This window comes from Scyliorhinus torazame, chromosome 17, assembly GCF_047496885.1.
Source record: "Scyliorhinus torazame isolate Kashiwa2021f chromosome 17, sScyTor2.1, whole genome shotgun sequence".
In the NCBI taxonomy this organism is placed as follows: domain Eukaryota; kingdom Metazoa; phylum Chordata; class Chondrichthyes; order Carcharhiniformes; family Scyliorhinidae; genus Scyliorhinus; species Scyliorhinus torazame.
The window spans coordinates 117,498,696-117,521,856 of NC_092723.1; the positions used below are offsets into that span (position 1 = coordinate 117,498,696).

Below are 23,161 nucleotides of genomic sequence, written 5' to 3' on the forward strand. Positions count from 1 at the left end.
AAGAACTACTGTTCTCACCATACTCAATTAGGTCACTGCACTCAGCGAACTCCCTCAAAACCCAACAATAAAAGGGGAGTTCAGAGAGACAAGACAGTGCAATAAAACAAATCTGAACTTTACGATGCTGTTTTTATGTATGAACAGCAGTTGCTGTTGGGTTTGGGAGGCTGTCTGATTTGCTTGGTTTTTGTTTAGCTATCTGCCTACTGTGGTCCATTCGCAGCTCTTAAGTAATATTTGAGGTAGTCAGTATTGTTCAATTAAGAGTGATTTGATGTATTTTTATGAATGGATTTTAGCCAAACAAGTAGAATAAACACTCGGATGCAAAATGGAGCTTTTTACCACATAATTTAGCTGCATTATAGGTGCTATACTCCCTATACACACAAACAACTGTGTGGCAAAATTTGGTTCCGCCCCCATCTACAAGTTTGCTGACGACACGGCCATAGTGGTCAGATCTCGAACAACGACGACTCAGAATACAGGAGGGAGATAGAGAATCTAGTGGACAGAACCAAGTGGAGTGGTGCAACGACAACAATCTATCCCTCAATGCCAGCAAAACTAAAGAGCTGGTCATTGACTTCAGGAAGCAAAGTACTGTACACACCCCTGCCTGCATCAACGGGGCCACGGTGGAGATGGTTGACAGCTTCAAATTCCATGGGGTGCACATCACCAAAGGTTTGTCCTGGTCCACCTACTTCGATGCTACCACCAAGAAGGCATAACAGTGCCTATACTTCCTCAGGAAACTAAGAAAATTCGGCATGTCAACACGGACTCTTACCAACCTTTACATATGCACCAAAGAAAGCATCCTATCTTGCTGCATCACAGCCTGTTATGGTAACTGCTCGTCCCAAGACCGCAAGAAACTTCAGGGAGTCGTGAACACAGCCCAGTCCATCACACAAACCTGCCTCCCATCCATTGACTCTATCTACACCTCCCGCTGCCTGGGCAAAGTGGGCAGCATACTCAAAGACCCCTCCCACCCTGCTTACTCACTCTTCCAACTTCTTCCAGCCGGCAGGAGGTACAAAGTCTGAGAACACTCACTAACAGATTCAAAAACAGCAGGGATTGTTGTTACCAGACTCTTTATCAACCCTCTTATGGTAAGAAGTCTTACAACACCAGGTTAAAGTCCAACAGGTTGTTTCAAGTCACTAGCTTTCAGAGCACAGCTCCTTCCTCAGGTGAATGAAGAGGTGGGTTCTACCTCTGAGAATGAGAGGTGGAGCCCACCTCTTCATTCACCTGAGGAAGGAGCTGTGCTCCGAAAGCTAGTGATTCGCAACAAACCCGTTGGACTTTAACCTGGTGTTGTAAGACTTTTTACTGTGCTCACCCCAGTCCAATGCCAGCATCTCCCTCTTATGGACTGACCCGATTAATACTACACTCCTGTATCTTCACCCGACACCGGTGTCTTATGTATTTACATTGTGTACCTTGTGTTGCCCTATTATGTACTTTCTTTTTCTTTTATTTTCATGTACTAAATAATCTGTTTGAGCTGCTTGCAGAAAAATACTTTTCACTGTACCTCGGTACACGTGACAATAAACAAATCCAATCAATGTAGGACACTATTAAATAAGTTCATTGCTGGTGTTGGCTGACAAATATATACTTACAGTTCTAAAAGAAACCAGGTACATAAAATCACTACCGCACTTTTTGGCGCTAGCCGGTATTTACTGTGTAGGAATTACCTGTGGGGTTTGGTGGCGTTTCTCGGATGGTATGCAGTACTTTCATATCTCGGATATTGTGAATGTACAAACTCTCTTCCAGACATACTATCAATCTCTACATGAGGGAAAAGAAGTCAATATTAGCCTCGGAGAATCTCAACAGCATGTTTATACCACAAATCAAAAAAAAAAAAAATCTAATACTGCTAGTGTTTTAAATCAAAGCGTCGGCAGAATTCTACCCTCATGACATTTCATTAACAGTGTTTGGGCTGGGACACTATTATTGAAGGATTGAGGAGGCATCTTTGTGAGATGTGAGCGACAAACCATTACAACCTTCTACAGGTGCAATGGCGTCAGGAACATTCTCAACATTTTAAAATTAATTCAAGCCACAAAATAATCCTGATGCAGCACAAAATGCTTTCTTACTAACACTTTAAATGTCAGCATGCCAAGTGTAGTCAAACTTCACCTGAACGCATTACTCCAATGAGTGTCGTCCCATAGAATACATCTTGATTGCAGGTTTTCTGTTGGTTTTGTTTAGATTAAATCTATCAATAATATAAACTATGGCTTAAAGAAGTTGCACCACAAATGGTACAACTTCTAAACAGCAACAAATATGAAAACATTTCATAAGGGTATGCAACCAAAGCACACAGATTTAAGGTAACTGGCAAAGGACCATGGCAAATGAAAATTATGCAGCAGTGAATTGTTCTTGCATTGCTTGAAAGGCTGGAGGAAACAGATTCAAACATATCTTCCAAAGTTAATTGGATAAATACTTAAAAAGGAACAGTGCTAAGATATGGGGAAATAGCAGGGATTGGAACTAATTGAGGAGCCCTTTCAAAAAGCTGGCACAATCACAATGAGCGAATGGCCTTCTGTGCTATTTCATTCTATGATTCAATGAAATAGCAACTTCATCATTTGACACTAAAAAAAACAGACAAGCAATGAATCTCGAGCTTACTGTTACAGGCTTCCTGGTAATCAACTGAAAAATAACAAATTAACGAATTCACAAAACATTACAAATATTCCTAGTTAATGTGGATGTCATGTGTTATTTGTTTATCAATTTCTGTTAATTGTATTCAGATGGTAGGCATTAATTGGGGGCTCACCTGCACCCATGTTATATATAGGAGCAGGTTGAAAGGTTGGAGGTGCATAATATGTAAAGTATGTCTCTGTAAATACAAGTTTGTAAGTGTATAAAGACTTTGCCCCAGTCCTATCCTTCACCACCTGGCTATCCAAATTCTAACATTATGCACCAATGTCCAACTACCAGCATTTAATTCACAATCTCTGACAGGAAAAAAAAAGCACAAAAAAATCCAGAAACTCTACAATGCATATATTATATGAAAATAAAGATTGCGTAGAACCATTACATCTCTTGGTTACAGTGATAGTTCAATGGGGCGGCACGGTAGCAGTGGTTAGCACTGTTGATTCACAGCACCAGGGAATCAGATTCGATTCCCGATTGGGGCATTGTCTGTGTGGAGTCTTCACGTTCTCCCCATGTCGGCGTGGGTTTCCTCCGGGTGCTCTGGTTTCCTCCCACAAGTCCCCAAAAGGCATGCTTGTTAGGTGAATTGGACATTCTGAATTCTCCCTCAGCGTACCTGAACAGGTGCCGTAATGTGGCGACAAGGGGATTTTCACAGTAATTTCAATGTAAGCCTAATTGTGACACTAATAACGATTATTGATTATTATTATGAGATAACAAACTTAAAATCTCCATCATCCATTATTCTCTATGCAATTCACTGACAAGGGCCTAATATCCAGATCATCCCATTATGAAACTACAGCAGACACTGGAAATAAAAACAGAAAATGGCAACTTTCTGAGGAGAGTTAACATTTCAGGTCCGTGAGCTTTCACAATAGGAAAACTAGAAATTTAATAGATTTTGAGCAAGTGAAAGAGGGGTGGGGAGGGAAAGGTGGGAAAAGAACAAAAGGGTATGTCTGTGATAGAGTGGAGGGTAGGAGAGATGACAAAGTGTTTCTGGTGCAAGCCAAAGGGTGTGGCGATGGGTCAAATAACACAAGAAATAGCAGCAGTGGTCCATAGAGCTCCTTGAGCCTGCTCTGCCATTCAATAAGGTCATGACTCAACTGATTTTGGCCTCAGCTCAATTTTCCTGGCTGTTCCCCATAACCCTCGACTGATTGCCCTTAAAAAAGTCTTAACCCTCGACTGACTGCCCTCAAAAAAATCTATTTCAGCCTTAAATATGTTCAACAACTTGGCCTCCACACTTCTCTGGGGTTTAGAATTCCAAATGTTCATGACCCTCTAAGGGAAGAAATTCCTCCTCATCTCCATCTTAAATGGGTGACCCATTCTGAAAATATGTTCCTAATTCTGCATTCGCTCGGAGAAGAAATATCCTCTTGCAGCATCTATCCTGTTCACCTCCTCACAGTCAAGGTAGCTGTGGGAGCAACTGCTAGCCTACCCGCAAGGGAGGGAAGGAAAGAGTCGGAGATGGACAACTAAAGGTGAGAGAAGAGTGGAAATTAGAAAAAAACTTCATCAAAACTGATGAAGAAAGGCTGAAACAGGAAATGTTCCATGTACCCCATAAAAAGACAGACATGGGTGCAATCCATGTGTGTACACTCTGCAACACCATTCACTTGGAAGAAATGAGTGGAATTGAAGGAAAAGTTGTCCAATATCACAACAGGTTCAGCCAGGTAGAAGAGGGTGGTAGTCAGGTTGAGCCGTCATTGAAGGAAGAAGCAGAGCTCTCAAACTATACTTGCCAGCAGGTTTCATGTCAAAATTAAGGTTGGATCTGTGAAAACGAACTGCCAATGGCATTAAAAGTAGGGGCCCTGGGAAAATAGGCCAGTTCACTGGGAGCCACCCCTCCCATTATGTTTAGGCTATCAACTCTTTCCACACCCCGCCCCCGCCCCCACACCCCCCACAAGTTTGGTGGGTTGTAGTATAGCACCATGCTTAGAAGTGAAGCCAGCAGAACGGAGAGGCATGTAAGCCTAAACAAGTTTAAGACAGGTGTGACAAAAATATGATAGGAAGTGTTACCTTTAAGAAAGTGTGCACTTATGCAAGATATTAGTAATATTTTGGTTATATTTCAGCAAGAGTAAACCCTTAATCCTGCTGGATGGCTTTGAAAAGTTATGCCACAGATCCTCACCTGTCTATTTAGTTTGACTGCCAGGATTGTATTTGAATAACTGTAATTGCAGATCTCTGTTCCTTTCTTAAAGTGACAGACCTTCAATTTTCTGGGTGCTTTAAGGCTCACAATAGCTACTAGGCTGCTGGAAAACAGTCGTTCTACAATACATACATCTTCTGTGTCAGCTGTAAGTAGAGAAAAAAAAGTCACATTAAACAATTGTGATGAAATTTAAAAACTGCTGGAAATTAAACCTTATTCAGTGAAGTATAATCGACTGCAGCTCACTCAGCTGAGTTGATATGACTCACTTCCTCTCCCACAAAGACATTCCATTACTAATCATTGCATTTCAATTAATAAACTCAAGAATTATATTTAGGAGGACATGTGCCAATCAGTTCAAACACAAGCTTGGTGCTAATTTATATTACATTTTTTATGAACAAATTTCCAGGTCAAAGGACGTTTTTCTTACAACGTAACATTCTCCCTTGATGTCCATGAACCAACAATATTCAAATAAATTGCCTGTTGACTATCAGGAACTATTGTTGGCACAGATCACACAAAGTTACAATCAAATTATTATTCATCTGTCAAAGATGTGCATCCTTGAATAATTTCCTTTCTTTATATATTTTTCTTTGCAACGTGACAGAGAGGAAATGCATGGTACAAGTACTGTTTATATAGACATAAAATTTTGAATCTAGAGCAGGCTCATTATACTGTATTACAAACGCAAAATATCTTAAATAGACTGGGCTTCCTGGGTTCGTCTAATGGGGCATGAGAAATTTACAATTTACTTATTTCCAATTCACCTGAAGAATTTACAATCACATTTAATTCCAAGAATTCCTGCTGATATATTTGAGCACTCAGTTTAAATGGGAAGGCCAGATTATCAACTGAATATCAGTCATTTCACAGACCCAGAACAACATCACAGGAGACCTACTGCTACTATAAGAGTTTCCTTCTGCTCACTGTGAAATTCTTGATATAAATGAGTATATGGAGTTTCAAGCCAGCCTCCAGTATGGGTAATGTCCACATTTAAAACTGTCCAACAGTTTTGATTCTGGAGGGCCGGGGGGAGGTTTACAAGTGTTGTGCACGGCGTAGTGTTTCATAGACTTGGGGAAAAATGCATTGTTGGTATCGTCTAAGCTGTTCGCTCTCTCTCTCTCCTTATGTGAATGTGTGTCACATTTTGTCTGATCAGTGAAACACTGCGGGACATTTTGTTAAAGATGCTACATAAATTCAAGCTCTTGTTATTTGTACTCAACGAGTTCACAGAGGCTCATGCCATAAAGAGATTTAAACCCAGGAATGATCATTTTAAAATTTGATACCAGAGACCAGTGTCGATCAGTGGGGGAACGGATGATGGATTAATGGGTGAGCCAGATATTTGGAGTGGGGATAGAGCATGGGCAGCAAGCTTTAATGTGCTGAAATTGACAAAGGGTGGAGAATGGGAGGGTGTCCAGGAGAGAACTGGAACAGTTGAGCTTGGAAGTGGCAACGGCATGGCTGAGGATTCAACGGAAGATCGGCTCAGGAGACAGGCAATGTGATGGAGGTAGAAGTAGGAAGATTTCATTCATCCTCCTACAAGCACCATCCTCTGCCCCAACCATTTGTAAAATATAAATATTCCAGCTTCCAAAAAGGCTTATTTAAGTGTTTTTTGATTACCTTTGGTATCTGCCCTCCCCAAAAAGAGAACATTGTTGACATAGCATGCCTAGAACAGCCGAATTACCTCAATGCCACACTTCCACTGACCAGAAAGATAAAGGACCCCTTGAGGTGGGTAATTTGGTTTTTACTGCATTAATACGGTAATGAAGAACATGTCAATTTTCACATTTACACTGCATCGCAAACTGCTTTGGACAGTTGCAATTCAATCTGGATCACTTACTGCATTCATAGATCTGTTCTAATTTATCCACGGACGAAAGTGAGAAAAACTTGTAACCCGATTTGGTGCCAACAGCGAGGGACCTATTTTTAAAAATAAAAAAAAGATTACTTCAAGTGGAAAACTGAAAGTAGGCCAGTTTTAATCAACAGCTGCTCAAAAATAACAGCTACTTCATAGTCTAGTTATACAGCTCAGGACTGGACTTACCCTGCCACATATGTGGGTCTTTTCCATATTTTGTACTCAACTCCTATATCTTAGTCCACTCTCGCCGGTTTGAAACACACTAGGCCTGATAAATATGTTAGTTTTCAGTTACTCGCTCAGAATAATGAACAGAACAACCTTAAGTTAATTATTTTAGATGCTGAAAGCATTCCATTCATCCATAAATCTCTCTCTTCTTCAACAATGGTGCAGCATCACATCAGACTTTGTTTTAGGCTTAAATAATTAAGCAAATGTACGGAACACAAAGATGAGTCAATGAATCACATTATTACAGCATACACATATTTATTATAGAAATGCTTCTAGTAAATTACACTTTAGAAAATTATGCAAAATATCTCAAGCTAAATGTAAGACTGTTACTTGTAAATAATTTTCCGGCTTGTTTTTTTCCCTGAATTTTATGCAGGAAGCATGTGCTCTGAACTTTTATCTATGGGAATTTCCAAACAGACTCCCCCACAGGATAGCTTGTTAAATATCCTGAAGAAAAGCAACTAGTGCATCCTCGATTTGACAAAAAAAAAGTAGCTGGCGTACACATATCTAAACAAATCTCACAATCTGCATTTGCTCAAAAGTAACATGGATCCTCCCTTGAGATTTAAAGCAATTGACAAAAGAAGCAAAAGCGACATGTGAAAAAATCTGTACACATAGCGAGTGGTTAAGAACTGGAATGCACTGCCTTAAGAGTGTGGTGGAGACAGATTAAATCAATGGATTTAAAAGGGTATTAGATTGTTACCTGAAAAGGCGGAATGTGCAGGGTTATGGGAAAAAGGTGGGAAATGACACTAGGTGAATTGCTCATTCACAAGCAACTGACAAAATTTGCAACATCTGTGTTGAATTCAATGTGGAGAGATCCTAGCTGCAGCCAGTTTTATTAAAAGTGATGCTGGCATTAAAGGAACCTGTAATTAGATAAAACAGGATTCTTCCATTTTGTCACACCCTCCACAACCAGTCTAGTTCAATGACACAAGTAGTAAATATATGATACTTGGTTAAAAAAATGGAAGATTTGAGAGCTTCCCACTCTACCCTGCTTCATGGATAAAAATAATACCGTGGCGATGTGGTGATTTGGATTACAAACTGGCAAGTTCGTGACCGCTTTCCAGGGACCCCAGTACAGATGTGTGGATATCAGGGAATGACAACATTGGTTTGTCTGTGATGTCCCCATGAGCAAAAGCATACCAATACATCCAGGCCACTGGTACAGGGTTACCAGAAAAAAGGTTGGTGCAGACTCGATGAGCCAAGTGGCCTCCTTTTGCACAGTAGAGATTCTATGATTCCGCTGATTTCCGTCCGCATAGTTCTTTCTCTACCAGTATGACTGAAGTGATACGAACATAATGCAAGGGGAAGTGAAGTGAGGTGCATGCTGACTGCACACAACATTGACTGAGAGCCGTGCGCTCCGCGTCCAACATGATATTTCTTTTGTTTTTACCATTTCAAGTTGATGATATTTCTATTAAGATATAAATGCTTAAGCATTTTCTTTTTTAAATATTTTTATTATAGAAAAATATAAGAGGACTAAAACATCAACATGAACAAAAAACACAAATCCCCAACCCCCCCCCCATTACCAACACCTCACCTTCCTAATTTTACCTACTTATCCCCCCTCCCACCCCCCCCAACTCTTCCCCCTCCACCCCCCAACTCTTCCCCCTCCACCCCCCAACTCTTCCCCCTCCACCCCCCAACTCTTCCCCCTCCACCCCCCAACTCTTCCCCCTCCACCCCCCCAACTCTTCCCCCTCCACCCCCCCAACTCTTCCCCCTCCACCCCCCCAACTCTTCCCCCTCCACCCCCCAACTCTTCCCCCTCCACCCCCCAACTCTTCCCCCTCCACCCCCCAACTCTTCCCCCTCCCCCCCCAACTCTTCCCCCTCCCCCCCCCAACTCTTCCCCCTCCACCCCCCAACTCTTCCCCCTCCACCCCCCAACTCTTCCCCCTCCACCCCCCAACTCTTCCCCCTCCACCCCCCAACTCTTCCCCCTCCACCCCCCAACTCTTCCCCCTCCACCCCCCAACTCTTCCCCCTCCACCCCCCAACTCTTCCCCCTCCACCCCCCAACTCTTCCCCCTCCACCCCCCAACTCTTCCCCCTCCACCCCCCAACTCTTCCCCCTCCACCCCCCAACTCTTCCCCCTCCACCCCCCAACTCTTCCCCCTCCCCCCCCCAACTCTTCCCCCTCTCTCCTCCCCCCCCCCTCCCCCACCCCTCCCCCCAAACCCCTCAATCCACCTGCTACCTGGCAGGCAAAGGCCAATACATTGGCCTCTCTCACACTGAATATTGCCATCTCCGGACTAGGGGCCACCACTACTCCCAGAATCGCGGACATAACATTCGAGAACCCGGGCCAAAACCCCCTCAGCTTTGGACACGCCCATAACACGTGGATGTGATTCGCAGAACCCCTCACATACTGCCCAACCTATGCTCCACCCCTGTAAAGAACCAGCTCATCCTCACAACCATCATGTGGGACCTAAACGCAACCTTAAACTGGATGAGGCTTAACCTCGTACACAACGAGGTCGCAGTCAGCCTCCACAAGGCCTCTTTCCATGCCCCGGCCCGCACGTCCCCTCCCTGCTCCACCTCTGATTTGCACTTGGTCTTCTCCACCGGGGCTCCCTCTCTCTCCATCAAGTTCCCGTAGATATCTGACACGCTTCCCTCCCTTTTATCATCCTCCGACAACGTGTCCTGCAACACCAGATGCAGCAGCACGGGAAGGACGGCACCTCTCTCCTCTCGAAATCTCTCACCTGCAGGTATCTAAAACCATTCCCTCTGGCCAACTCGTATGTTTTCTTCAACTCCTCCAGAGCTGCAAGTTTGTCCCCTAGAGAAAATCCCTGGAGTACTCTATACCCACATGCCGCCACCCCCGAACCTTACATCCAGCCCTGCCGGCTCAAACCTATGGTCGTCACTTATCAGCGCCACAACGACATGCCCCCCAACCTGAAATGCTGCCTACACTGGCTCCATACCTATAATGCCGAAACTACCACTGGGCTCACGGAGTATTTGACCGGCGAGAACGGAAGAGGCTCCAACAACAGTGCCCTTAAACTCGTCCCCCTACACGATGAAGCCTCCATCCACCCCCACACCGATCCCTCCTGCACCGGCCATTTCCTCCCCATTGCAATATTTGCCGCCCAATAATAATAACACCAGTCCGTTGCCCCCTCTCCAGGAACACCCGCCTCACCTGTAGGGTCTACCCTGCCCACATAAACCCCAAAATTATCCCACTGGGAACAAAGATACAAAGGTTCTGGAACACGATCAGGAACCTGGCCAGAACCGTCATTTCAATGTCTGCAAGCGCCCAGCCAGTGGCAGTGGCAACACATCCCACCTCTTAAAATCCGCCTTCATTCCCTCCGTCAGGCAAGCCAAGTTAATTTGTGTAGTTGGGTCCAGCTCCACACCACCTGGATTCCTAGATAGTGAAAACTCACCTCCACGACCTGGAACGGCAACTCCCCTAACCTCTTCTCCTGCCCTCTGCATTAGTCTGGAAACTTCACTCTTCGCCATGTTCAATTTGTACCCCGCAAACCAGCCAAATTCCCTCGGGATCTCCATAATCCTTTCAATGCTGCCTACCGGGTCCGAAATGTATAACAAATCGTCCGTATATAGCGCAGCTCTGCGCTCAGCAACCGCCCCCCTCCCCCCCAGCTCAATTCCTTTTCAGTCCATCGACACCCTAAGCGCCATTACCAACGGCCTTATTGCCAAAGCAAAGGGGAGTGCGGATAACCCTGCCTCATCACCCGATGTAGCCCAAAGTACCCCAAACACGTCCTGTTCACCCTAATGCTCACCACCAGCGCCCTGTACAACAGCCAAACCCAATCCACAATCACCTGACCAAACCCGAACCGACCCAACACAGGTCAACAAATATGCCCACTCCACCTGATCAAAGGCCTTCTCTGCATCCATTGCCATTACTATCTCTACCTCCTGTCCCTCTGAGAGCACCATAATGACATTAAGCAGCCTACGCACATTCGCCGACAACTGCCCTCACTGCACAAATCACATCTGGTCCTCCCCTATCACAAAGACTTCTATTCGTAATGCCAGCACCTTCGCCAACAACTCTGCATCAACATTAAGAAGCGTTATCAGGCAGTACAGCCCACACTGCTCCGAGTTCTTATCTTTCTTCAAGATCAGGGAGATGGAAGCTTGCGACAGTGTGTGTGCGTATGTGTGTGTGTGGGGGGGGGGGTACACCCTATCCCTCGCCTCACTGTACGTCCTCACTAACAGCAGCCCCAGGTCCACCCCAAACCTCTTCTAGAACTCGAGTGCGAACCACCCGGCCTCGGGGCCTTCCCTGCCTGCATCACGCACACCATCCATCACCTACCTCAGCCCGATCGGCGCCGCAGGACCCTCCCCCCCCTCCACCTGAGGGACTCTCCAACCCATCCAGGAACCGTCTTATCCATACCTCCCCACCCCCACCTCTCCTTCCACAACCCCTCCTCTGGCGCCACCGCTTACATCTGACCCACCCTCAGAATCTCCTCTACCAGCCTGACCCTCTCCTCTCGTTCCACCCTTTCCCTCTGCTCCCGGACCAAAATAAATTCACCCCTAACTACCGCCTTAAGTGCCTCCCACAGCGTTGCAGCCGTGATCTTTCCCCATGTCATTCAACTCCACCTAACCCCGAATGGCAGCCCTCACCCGCTCACACACCCCTTCATCCAACAACAGTCCCGCATCTAGCCTCCACTGCAGCCGTTGCCCCCTCCTTCCCCGCTCCTCCACATGCAAATCCAACCAGTGCGGCACGCGGTCGGAAACCACAATTGCCGAGTACTCCGAGTCGGCCACCCCCGCCAGCAGCTCCTTATCCATCAAGAAAAAGTCGATCTGGGAGTACATCCGGTGCACATGTGCAAAGTACAAGAACTCCTTCCCCCCTCGGCCTTCCAAACCTCCACGGGTCCACCCCCACATCCCCATGCCATCCATGAACCCCTCAACGCACCACCACTGACACCTCGATTACTTAGGACTCGACCGGTCCAAACTCGGATCCAAGGCCAAATTGAAATTGCCCCCCATAACCAGCCTATGCGTGTCCAAATCCCAATTCGGGGCATAAACATTCACCAGGACCACTAGCATCCCTTCCAACTTCCCACTAACCATCACATATCTACCCCCCTGGATCAGGCACATTGCTCCCCACCTCAAAAGTCACATTCATATTAACCAGCACCACCACCCCCCTCGTCTTCAAGTCTAACCCCAGGTACAAGACCTGGCCCACCCATCCTTCCTCAGTCTCGTCTGATTCCCCAACTTCAGGTGCGTCTCCTGCAAGAACACAACGTTCGCCTTCAAGCTCCTCAAGTGCATGAAAACACGTGACCGTTTAACTAACCCATTCAACCCTCGCACATCCCACGTGATCAGTCTGGTCAGGGGGCTTCCTGCCTCCCTCCCCTGCCAATCAGCCACACCCCTTTCTAAGCCAGCCCACATCACGTGCTCTTCCAGGCCCACCCCCAGATGTTCGCCGCTATCTCTCCCTTCCCAACTGCTCCATACTCAGCATGCCAACCCTCCCACACCATTCCCCCCCACAACCAAACAAAGAGCCAACCCAATACCCCCTCCCCCACATCTTCCTCTTGACAAACCCCCACCTCACTCCCGTTAACTAGCCCGTCCAGCTAGCATGGTGGCCTCCTCACAGGGCCTCTGACGGACCATCACCCTCACAGTCCACCCCTCTCCCCAACCCTCCCCTCCCCAAAGCAGCAAAGAGAAATAAAAGTCACACACACCGTCACCGCTCCTCCGTCGTGACCTACCCCAATCCACCCACCCAATATGCCCCACAATTTACACAGAACTCCTCTCCAAAGTTCAATATCCTCACAGTCCTCCCAGTCCATTGGGGAATGAGCCATGCCTGTGATTAATGTTTCAGTGGGGGAGCATTTGGACTTTGTGACCATAATTCCATCAGATTTCGGGTAGTTATGGATAAGGACAAGAGTGGCTCGCGGGTGAGAGTGCTTAATTGGGTGAGGGCCAATTACATCCAAATTAGTCAGGAAATGTGAATTGGGAGTGGCTATTTGAGGGCAGATCCACATCTGACATGTAGAGGCTTTTAAAGGCCAGTTGACTGAAGTGCAGGACAGGCATGTCCCCACAAAAATGAAGGACAGAAATGGCAGGATTCGGGAACCATGGATGACTAGGGAAATTGTAAGTTTAGTCAAAAAGAAAAAGGAAACATACGATAGGTCTAGGCATCTAAAAACTGACACAGCCCTTGAGCAATACAGGGGAAGTAGGAACAAACTTAAATGTGGAATTAGGAGGGCTAAAAGGGGCCATGAAATGTCTTCAGCAAATATGGTTAAAGAGATTCCCAAGGCTTTTTATGCATATATTAGGAGCAAGAGGGTAGCAACAGAAAGAGTAGGCCCACTCAAGGACAATAGAGGGAAGTTATATGTTGAACCACAGGAAGTGGGTGAAATTGTTAATGAGTACTTAGTATCGGTATTCACCAGGGAGAAGGACTTGATGGACGTTGAGGTCAGGGATAGGTGTGTGAACTCTCTTGAGAATGTCAATATACCTAAGGAGGAAGTGTTGAGTATCCTAACTTGCATTAAGGTGGACAAGTCCCCGGGGCCATTTGGGATCTATCCCAGGTAACTGCAGGAGGCATGGAGAGAAATAGCTGGGGCCTTAACAGATATCTTCACATCCTCTTTGACCACAGGCGAGGTTCCAAAGGACTGGAGAATAGCCAATGTTGTTCAGCCAATGTTGTACCCTTGTTTAAGAAAGGAAACAGGGTTAATCCAGCAAATGATAGGCTGATGAGCCTGACATCAGCGGTGGGGAAGCTTTTGGAAGAGATACGGAGGGACAGGATGTATGCACATTTGGAGGAAAATGGACTAGTTAGTGACAGGCAGCATGGTTTTGTATGGGGAAGGTCATGTCTCACCTTTTGAAGAGGTGACAAAGAAAATTGATGAGGGAAGAGCTGTAAATGTAGTTTCTATGAACTTTAGTAAGGTCCCACATGGCAGACTGGTACAAAAACTAAAATCACATGGGATTCAGGGTGAGCTGGCTAAATGGATACAGAACTGGCTTGGTTATAGAAAACAGAGGGTCGCGGTGGGAGGGTATATTTCAGGATGGAGATCTATAGCTCGTGATGTTTCACAGGGATCAGCGCTGGGACCTCTGTTGTTTGTAGTATATATAAATGACTTGGAGGAAAATGTGTTATGTCTGATTAGTAAGTTTGTGGATTACACAAAGATTGGTGGAGTTATGATAGTGCCAAGGATTGTCAGAGGATACCACAGGATACAGATAGATTGGAGACTTGGGCACAGAAATGGCACATGGAGTTTAATCCGGACAAATGCGAGGTGATGCATTTTGGAGGATCAAATCTAGGTATGAATTATACTGCAAATGGCAGAACTCTTATGAACATTAACATGCAGAGGGATCTGGGCGTGCAGATCTACAGTTCCCTAAAAGTGGAAACACAGATGGCCAAGGTGATTAAGACGGCATATGGCATGCTTGCCTTCATCAGCCGGGGTAGAGTACAGGAGTTGGGAACTCGTGTTGCAGTTATATAAAACCTTGGTTAGGCCGCATTTGGAGTACTGCATACAGTCCTGTTCACTGCATTATCAGAAGGACGTGGAAGCTTTGGAGAGAGTGCAAAGAAGGTTCACCAGGATATTGCCTGGTCCGGAGGCTATGAGGAGAGATTGAATAAACTAGGATTGTTTTCACTGGAAAGACAGGAGGCTGAGGGGAGACCTGATAGAGGTCGACAAAATTATGATAGGCGTAGACAGAGTGGATAGTCAGAGGCTTGTTCCAAGGATGGAAATGTCAAATACAAGGGGGCACAATTTCAAGGAGAGAGGGGGAAAGTTTAAGGGAGATGTACGGGGTAGGCTTTTCACACAGAGACTGGTGGATGCCTGGAACGCGCTACCAGAGGGTGTGGTGGAAGCAGGCACATTAGCAACATTTAAGAAGTATCTGGATGGGTACATGAATAAGGAGGAAATAGAGGGATATGACTGAGTAAAGGCAGATGATTTTTTAAAAAAAGTTAGGACATAGTGATCGGCGCAGGCTTGGAGGACCGAAGGGCCTGCTCCTGTGCTGTACTTTTCTTTGTTCCCAAATCCATCATCTCCTCCGGTGAGTCAAAATAAATTCCTGCTTTTGATGAGTCACCCTCAAACAGGCAGGGTACAAAACACAGAACTTCACCCCCTTCTTGAAGAGGGTGGCTATTATCCAATTATATCTGGCCCTCCACTTGGCCAGCTCCTCACCCAAGTCCTGGTAAATCCACAGCTCACTCCCATCCCAGGTGCATTTCTTGGTCTGCCTCGCCCATCTCAAGATCTTCTCTTTATTCAGGAACCAATGCAGCCTCACCCCATTGTCCTCGGTGGCACCCCCACCTGCGGCCTCCTCCACCTTGAAGGGCCGGTCAAAGGCCCCCTCCCCCTTCAGCTTTTCCAACATGCTTGTCACAAACTTGGCGGCCTCCACACCTTTCATGCTTTCAGGCATCCCAAGAATCCTCAGATTCTGCCTCCTGGAGGGATTCTCAAAGTCCTCTAATTTCTCTCTCAGCCTTTTCTGGCTGCTCATCACCATCCCCATCTCCGCCTCCAGCGAGGTCAGCCAATCCTCACCGACTCCTTAACCTTCTGGATTGCCAGGCCGTGAGGCTGTCCACATGCTCGATCACCACCCCAAGCGGTTCCTCTACCTTGGTCAAATCTTCTTTCCTCTCCTGCTGGAATTTGCTGCATAGGAACTCCACCAGCTGCTTCGTCGACCACTGGGCAGGCAGCGCTGCCCCCTGGCTCTCTGCCATCGTCACCCGTGTCGCACCACAAAAACTTTTCTGCTCTTCCTCGTGGCACTCCTCATCAGCTGATCTATACACCAACCTCACCAGAGGAATATTACCTTCTCTGGGTACTCGTACACCTTTTGCCTGGAAAAACCACACCATTCGCGTGGGAAAGGACCGAAAGAATCCACCTTGAGCAGGAGCTACCAAATGTGCAACCACTCACTCATTGGCTGCCACCGGGAGTCTCAATGATTAAGCATTTTCGATAACTAGTTAGGAAATATTCAGCGTGACTTCCAGTTGAGGCGATGCGGAGCTAAGCCGCACATTTCGGCAGCTCCCGCTATAACGGACTTTTGGGCTCTTCGGAGGAGCCCCAATGGGAATTTTTTGATCAAATCCCGTGTGGGAAGGTGAAGTAAGGTCCCCCTTCCGTCATATGGAGGGGATTAGTAGTGAAGTGGCGGAAAAAGAGGCTTTGGAGCAGCGGCAGAAACAAGGGGGAAAAACCAAGATGGCAGAGGTCGGTGATCGAGCAGCATGGGGAACGGATCAGCAGGAGTTTCTCAGGCGCTGCGTGGAGGAGCTTAAAAGGGAGGTGCTGGCGCCAATGCTGTTGGCGATCGAGGGGCTGAAGGAGACCCAGAAGGCCCAGGCTGTAGAGCTCCGAGAGGTGAAGGACAAAACTAACGAGGACGAGATCTAGGGCCTGGCGGTGAAGATGGAGGCGCATGAGGTGCTGCACAAGAGGTGGGCCGAGAGACTCGAGGTCCTGTGAGCACGATGCTCCATTCTCTGATGGGTGCGGAGGCCTCTCCGAGCCCCCTGGAGCTAGAAGGGGCTCACCGGGTCCTGGCGAGGAGACCCAAGGCTGGCGAGCCGCCAAGGGCGATAGTGGCGAGGTTCCATCGCTTCGCGGACAGAGAGAGTGTCCTGAGATGGGCCAAGAAGGAGCGGAGCAGCAGATGGGAGAATGCGGTGATCCGAGTCTACCAAGACTGGAGCGCGGAGGTGGCAAAGAGAGCTGGCTTCAACCGGGCCAAGGCGGTGCTGCATAAAAAAAAGGGTGAGATTCAGAATGCTGCAGCCAGCGCGACTGTGGGTCACTTATCAGGACCGACACCATTATTTCAAAACGCCAGAAGAGGCTTGGACCTTTATCCAAACGGAAAAATTGGACTTGAACTGAGGGACTGTGGATGTGGGGGAGATGTTGACTGTATACAGGGCTGTAAATATGGGTAAAGAATGTTTCACGGGTGGGACGATGGATGGGGATGGGGGAAGAGTTCTTGATGGGGGGATAGTGAGGAATGTGGGCGTCGGTGCTGGAGGGAGGTGAGACTCGGGGATGGGGGAATTGGGATAAGGCCGCAACAGGAGCTGTGCCACGGGTGGGGGGGGGGGGGGGGGGGGGGGGGGGGAGGAGGGCTGGCTCAGGAAAGCGCGGGCTTTTTCCCACGTTAGGGAGGGGGGGATGGAGGAGCACAAGGAGGAGGGATTGCCACACCGGGGGGGGGGGGGGGGGTCAACGGGAAGGCAGGGGAAGCCGAGGTCAGCTGACTTACGGAAGTATTATGGGGGGAGCAAAAGAGCTAGATTCGGATCTAGCGGGGGGGGGGGGGGGGGGAGACAATAGGGTTGCTGCTGCATTGCCCAAGGGGGAACTGAAAATGAAAGAGGTGGTCGGGGCGGGGTTCTCTGTCTGGGGGACTGGAGGGTGCGGGAGACGCGGGCATGGGACTGGCCTAAGATAGGAGATGACTAGTCATTAGGGGGGGGGGGGGGGTAGCCCCCCCCCAATCCGGCTGATCACGTGGAATGTGAGAGGCCTAAATGGGCCTGTTAAGAGGGCCCGAGTGTTTGCGCATAGAACATAGAACATAGAACAATACAGCGCAGTACAGGCCCTTCGGCCCACGATGTTGCACCGAAACAAAAGCCATCTAACCTACACTATGCCATTATCATCCATATGTTTATCCAATAAACTTTTAAATGCCCTCAATGTTGGCGAGTTCACTACTGTAGCAGGTAGGGCATTCCACGGCCTCACTACTCTTTGCGTAAAGAACCTACCTCTGACCTCTGTCCTATATCTATTACCCCTCAGTTTAAAGCTATGTCCCCTCGTGCCAGCCATATCCATCCGCGGGAGAAGGCTCTCACTGTCCACCCTATCCAACCCCCTGATCATTTTGTATGCCTCTATTAAGTCTCCTCTTAACCTTCTTCTCTCCAACGAAAACAACCTCAAGTCCATCAGCCTTTCCTCATAAGATTTTCCCTCCATACCAGGCAACATCCTGGTAAATCTCCTCTGCACCCGCTCCAAAGCTTCCACGTCCTTCCTATAATGCGGTGACCAGAACTGTACGCAATACTCCAAATGCAGCCGTACCAGAGTTCTGTACAGCTGCAACATGACCTCCCGACTCCGGAACTCAATCCCTCTACCAATAAAGGCCAACACTCCATAGGCCTTCTTCACAACCCTATCAACCTGGGTGGCAACTTTCAGGGATCTATGTACATGGACACCTAGATCCCTCTGCTCATCCACACTTTCAAGAACTTTACCATTAGCCAAATATTCCGCATTCCTGTTATTCCTTCCAAAGTGAATCACCTCACACTTCTCTACATTAAACTCCATTTGCCACCTCTCAGCCCAGCTCTGCAGCTTATCTATATCCCTCTGTAACCTGCTACATCCTTCCACACTATCGACAACACCACCGACTTTAGTATCGTCTGCAAATTTACTCACCCACCCTTCTGCGCCTTCCTCTAGGTCATTGATAAAAATGACAAACAGCAACGGCCCCAGAACAGATCCTTGTGGTACTCCACTTGTGACTGTACTCCATTCTGAACATTTCCCATCAACCACCACCCTCTGTCTTCTTTCAGCTAGCCAATTTCTGATCCACATCTCTAAATCACCCTCAATCCCCAGCCTCCGTATTTTTTGCAATAGCCTACCGTGGGGAACCTTATCAAACGCTTTGCTGAAATCCATATACACCACATCAACTGCTCTACCCTCGTCTACCTGTTCAGTCACCTTCTCAAAGAACTCAATAAGGTTTGTGAGGCATGACCTACCCTTCACAAAGCCATGCTGACTATCCCTGATCATATTATTCCTATCTAGATGATTATAAATCTTGTCTCTTATAATCCCCTCCAAGACTTCACACACTACAAACGTGAGGCTCACCGGTCTATAGTTGCCGGGGTTGTCTCTGCTCCCCTTTTTGAACAAAGGGACCACATTTGCTGTCCTCCAGTCCTCTGGCACTATTCCTGTAGCCAATGATGACATAAAAATCAAAGCCAAAGGTCCAGCAATCTCTTCCCTGGCCTCCCAGAGAATCCTAGGATAAATCCCATCAGGTCCCGGTGACTTATCTATTTTCAGCCTGTCCAGAATTGCCAACACCTCTTCCCTACGTACCTCAATGCCATCTATTCTATTAGCCTGGGGCTCAGCATTCTCCTCCACAACATTATCTTTTTCCTGAGTGAATACTGAAGAAAAATATTCATTTAGTATCTCGCCTATCTCTTCAGACTCCACACACAATTTCCCATCCCTGTCCTTGACTGGTCCTACTCTTTCCCTAGTCATTCGCTTATTCCTGACATACCTATAGAAAGCTTTTGGGTTTTCCTTGATCCTTCCTGCCAAATACTTCTCATGTCCCCTCCTTGCTCGTCTTAGCTCTCTCTTTAGATCCTTCCTCGCTACCTTGTAACTATCCATCACCCCAACCGAAACTTCACACTTCATCTTCACATAGGCCTCCTTCTTCCTCTTAACAAGAGATTCCAATTCCTTGATAAACCACGGTTCCCTCGCTCGACGCCTTCCTCCCTGTCTGACCGGTACATACTTATCAAGAACACGCAGTAGCTGATCCTTGAACAAGCCCCACTTATCCAGTGTGCCCAACACTTGCAGCCTACTTCTCCACCTTATCCCCCCCCAAGTCACGTCTAATGGCATCATAATTGCCCTTCCCCCAGCTATAACTCTTGCCCTGCGGTGTATACTTATCCCTTTCCATCATTAACGTAAACGTCACCGAATTGTGGTCACTGTCCCCAAAGTGCTCTCCTACCTCCAAATCCAACACCTGGCCTGGTTCATTACCCAAAACCAAATCCAACGTGGCCTCGCCTCTTGTTGGCCTGTCAACATATTGTTTCAGGAAACCCTCCTGCACACACTGCGCACTTAAAGGGACTGAAGGCAGACCTGGTCATGCTTCAGGAGACACATCTGAAGGAGCCAGATCAGGTCAGGTTAAGGAAGGGATGGGTAGTACAGGTGTTCCATTCGGGGCTGGATGCGAAGAATAGAGGGGTGGCAATACTGGTGGGGAAGCAGGTGTCGTTTGAGGCCAAGAACATAGTAGCGGACAATGGAGGCCGATACGTGATGGTGAGCGGTGGGCTCCAGGGGACGGGGTGGTATTGGTAAATGTATACGCCCCGAATTGGGAGGATGCTGGATTCATTAAATGGATGTTGGGGCGTATTCCGGACTTGGAGGTAGGAAGCTTGATAATGGGAGGGGATTTCAACACGGTGTTGGACCCAGCACTGGATCACTCCAGATCTAGGACCGGAACGAGTCCGGCTGCGGCCAAGGTGCTCAGGGGGTTTATGGATCAGATTTGGGGGGGGGGGGGGGGGGGGGGGCAAGGCATTGATCCCGAAAGTGGAGGGAACGGAGTATTCGGCCATAGTCATTTCAGACCACGCCCCGCACTGGGTGGAACTAGAGCTGGGGGAGCAGAGGGACCAACGCCCGCTGTGGCGGTTGGATGTGGGACTGCTGGCAGACGAGGAAGTGTGCGGGAAGGTGCGGGGGTGCATCGAAAGGTATCTGGAGGCCAACGACAACAGGGAGGTGCAGGTGGGAGTAGTCTGGGAGGTGCTGAAGGCGGTGGTCAGGGGAGAGTTAATCTCCATCAGTGCTCATAGGGAGAAGAGAGAGGGCAGGGAATGGGAGAGGTTAGTGGGGGAGATCTTAAGAGTGGACAGGAGATATGCAGAGGCCCCTGACGAGGGACTACTCAGGGAGAGACATAGTCTCCAGACGGAGTACGACCTGTTGACCACAGGCAAGGAAGAGGCATAGTGGAGGAAGGCACAGGGGGCGATGTATGAGTATGGGGAGAAGGCGAGCCGGATGCTGGCACATTAGCTCCGTAAGAGGATGGCAGCGAGGGAAATAGGTGGAGTCAAGGATGGAAGGGGAACTACGGTGTGGAGTGCGGTGAAAGTGATTGAGGCATTCAAGGCCTTTTACGAGGAGCTGTATAGGTCCCAGCCCCCAGGGAGAAAAGAGGGGATGTGACGATTCTTGGGCCAACTGAGGTTCCAGATGGTGGAGGAACAGGAGGTGGCTGGTTTGGGGGCACCAATTGGGGTGGAGGAGCTGGTTAAAGGACTGGGGAGCATGCAGGCAGGGAAGGCCCCGGGACCGGATGGGTTCCCGGTGGAGTTTTATAGGAAGTATGTAGACCTGTTAGCCCCGTTGCTGGTAAGGACCTTCAATAAGGCAAGAGAGGGGGGGGGGACCCTGCCCCTGACAATGTCGGAGGCGACGATCTCTTTGATCCTGAAGTGGGATAAGGACCCACTGCAATGCGGGTCGTATAGGCCGATCTCGCTCCTCAACGTAGATGGTAAGTTGCTGGCAAAAATGTTGCCTACGAGGATTGAGGACTGTGTCCCGGGGGTGATTCACGAGGACCAGACGGGATTCGTCAAGGGCAGGCAGCTAAATACCAATGTGCGAAGGCTCCTAAACGTGATAATGATGCCATCGGCGGAGGGAGAGGCGGAGATAGTGGCAGCTATGGACGCGGAGAAGGCCTTTGACCGAGTAGAGTGGGAGTATCTCTGGGAAGTGTTGCGGAGGTTTGGGTTTGGGGAGGGGTTTATCAGTTGTGTTAAGCTCCGATATAGAGCCCCGGTGGCGAGTGTGGTTACAAATCGGCGGAGGTCGGAGTATTTTCGGCTGTATCGAGGGACGAGGAAGGGGTGCCCCCTGTCCCCCCTGTTGTTTGCATTAGCAATTGAACCTTTGGTCATGGCATTAATGGAGTCCAGGAAATGGAGGGGGGTGGTACGAGGGGGAGAGGAGCATCGAGTGTCGCTGTACGCAGACGACCTGTTGCTGTATGTGGCAGACCCAATGGAGGGGATGGTGGAGGTCATGCAGATCCTAAGGGAGTTTGGGGACTTCTCGGGCTACAAGCTCAATGTAGGGAAGAGTGAGCTCTTTGTGGTGCATCCGGGGGATCAGGGAAGAGGGATAGACGACCTACCGTTGAGGAGGGCGGAAACGAGCTTTCGATACTTGGGGATCCAGGTAGCTAGGAGCTGGGGGACCCTGCACAAACTTAATTTGACGCAGCTGGTGGAGCAGATGGAGGAGGACTTTAAACGGTGGGACATGTTGCCACTCTCGCTAGCGGGCAGGGTACAGTCGATTAAAATGGTGGTCCTCCCGAGGTTTCTTTTTGTATTCCAATGCCTTCCAATTGTGATCACCAAGGCCTTTTTTAAGAGGGTAGGCAGGAGCATTATGGGTTTTGTGTGGGCGAGTAAGACCCCGAGAGTAAGGAGGGGGTTCCTGGAGCGTAGTAGAGATAGAGGAGGGCTGGCGTTGCCAAATCTGGGTGGCTACTACTGGGCAGCCAACGTGGCGATGATCCGTAAGTGGTTGATGGAGGGAGAGGGGGCGGCATGGAAGAGGTTGGAGATGGCGTCCTGCAAAGGAACGAGCCTGGGGGCGCTGGTGACGGCACCGCTGCCGCTCTCGCCGACAAGGTACACCACGAGTCCGGTGGTGGCAGCAACCCTAAAGATCTGGGGGCAGTGGAGACGGCAGGGTGCGATGGGAGCCTCGGTGTGGTCCCCGATCAGAGATAACCATCGGTTTGTCCCAGGAAGGATGGACGGGGGGGGTTTCAGAGCTGGCATCGGGCAGGGATTAGAAGAATGGGGGACCTGTTCATCGAGGGGACGTTTGCGAGCTTAGGGGCGCTGGAGAAGCTTGGACTGCCCCCGGGAAACGTTTTCAGGTACAAGCAAGTG

At 48.4% G+C, this 23,161-nt stretch overlaps 1 protein-coding gene across 2 annotated transcripts in view; it reads right to left on the minus strand.

Moving 5' to 3' along the window:
- wipi2 (WD repeat domain, phosphoinositide interacting 2) overlaps window positions 1–23,161 on the minus strand; it is a 117,026-nt gene that overhangs the window by 52,778 nt on the left and 41,087 nt on the right. For both annotated transcript variants that reach the window (XM_072480947.1, XM_072480946.1), the window contains exons 2-4: window positions 6,846–6,928; window positions 4,922–5,091; window positions 1,731–1,827 (exon numbers count right to left, since the gene is read on the minus strand). In XM_072480947.1, coding sequence (XP_072337048.1) covers window positions 1,731–1,827; window positions 4,922–5,091; window positions 6,846–6,928 — 350 coding nt within the window. The remainder of the gene's footprint in view (window positions 1–1,730; window positions 1,828–4,921; window positions 5,092–6,845; window positions 6,929–23,161) is intronic.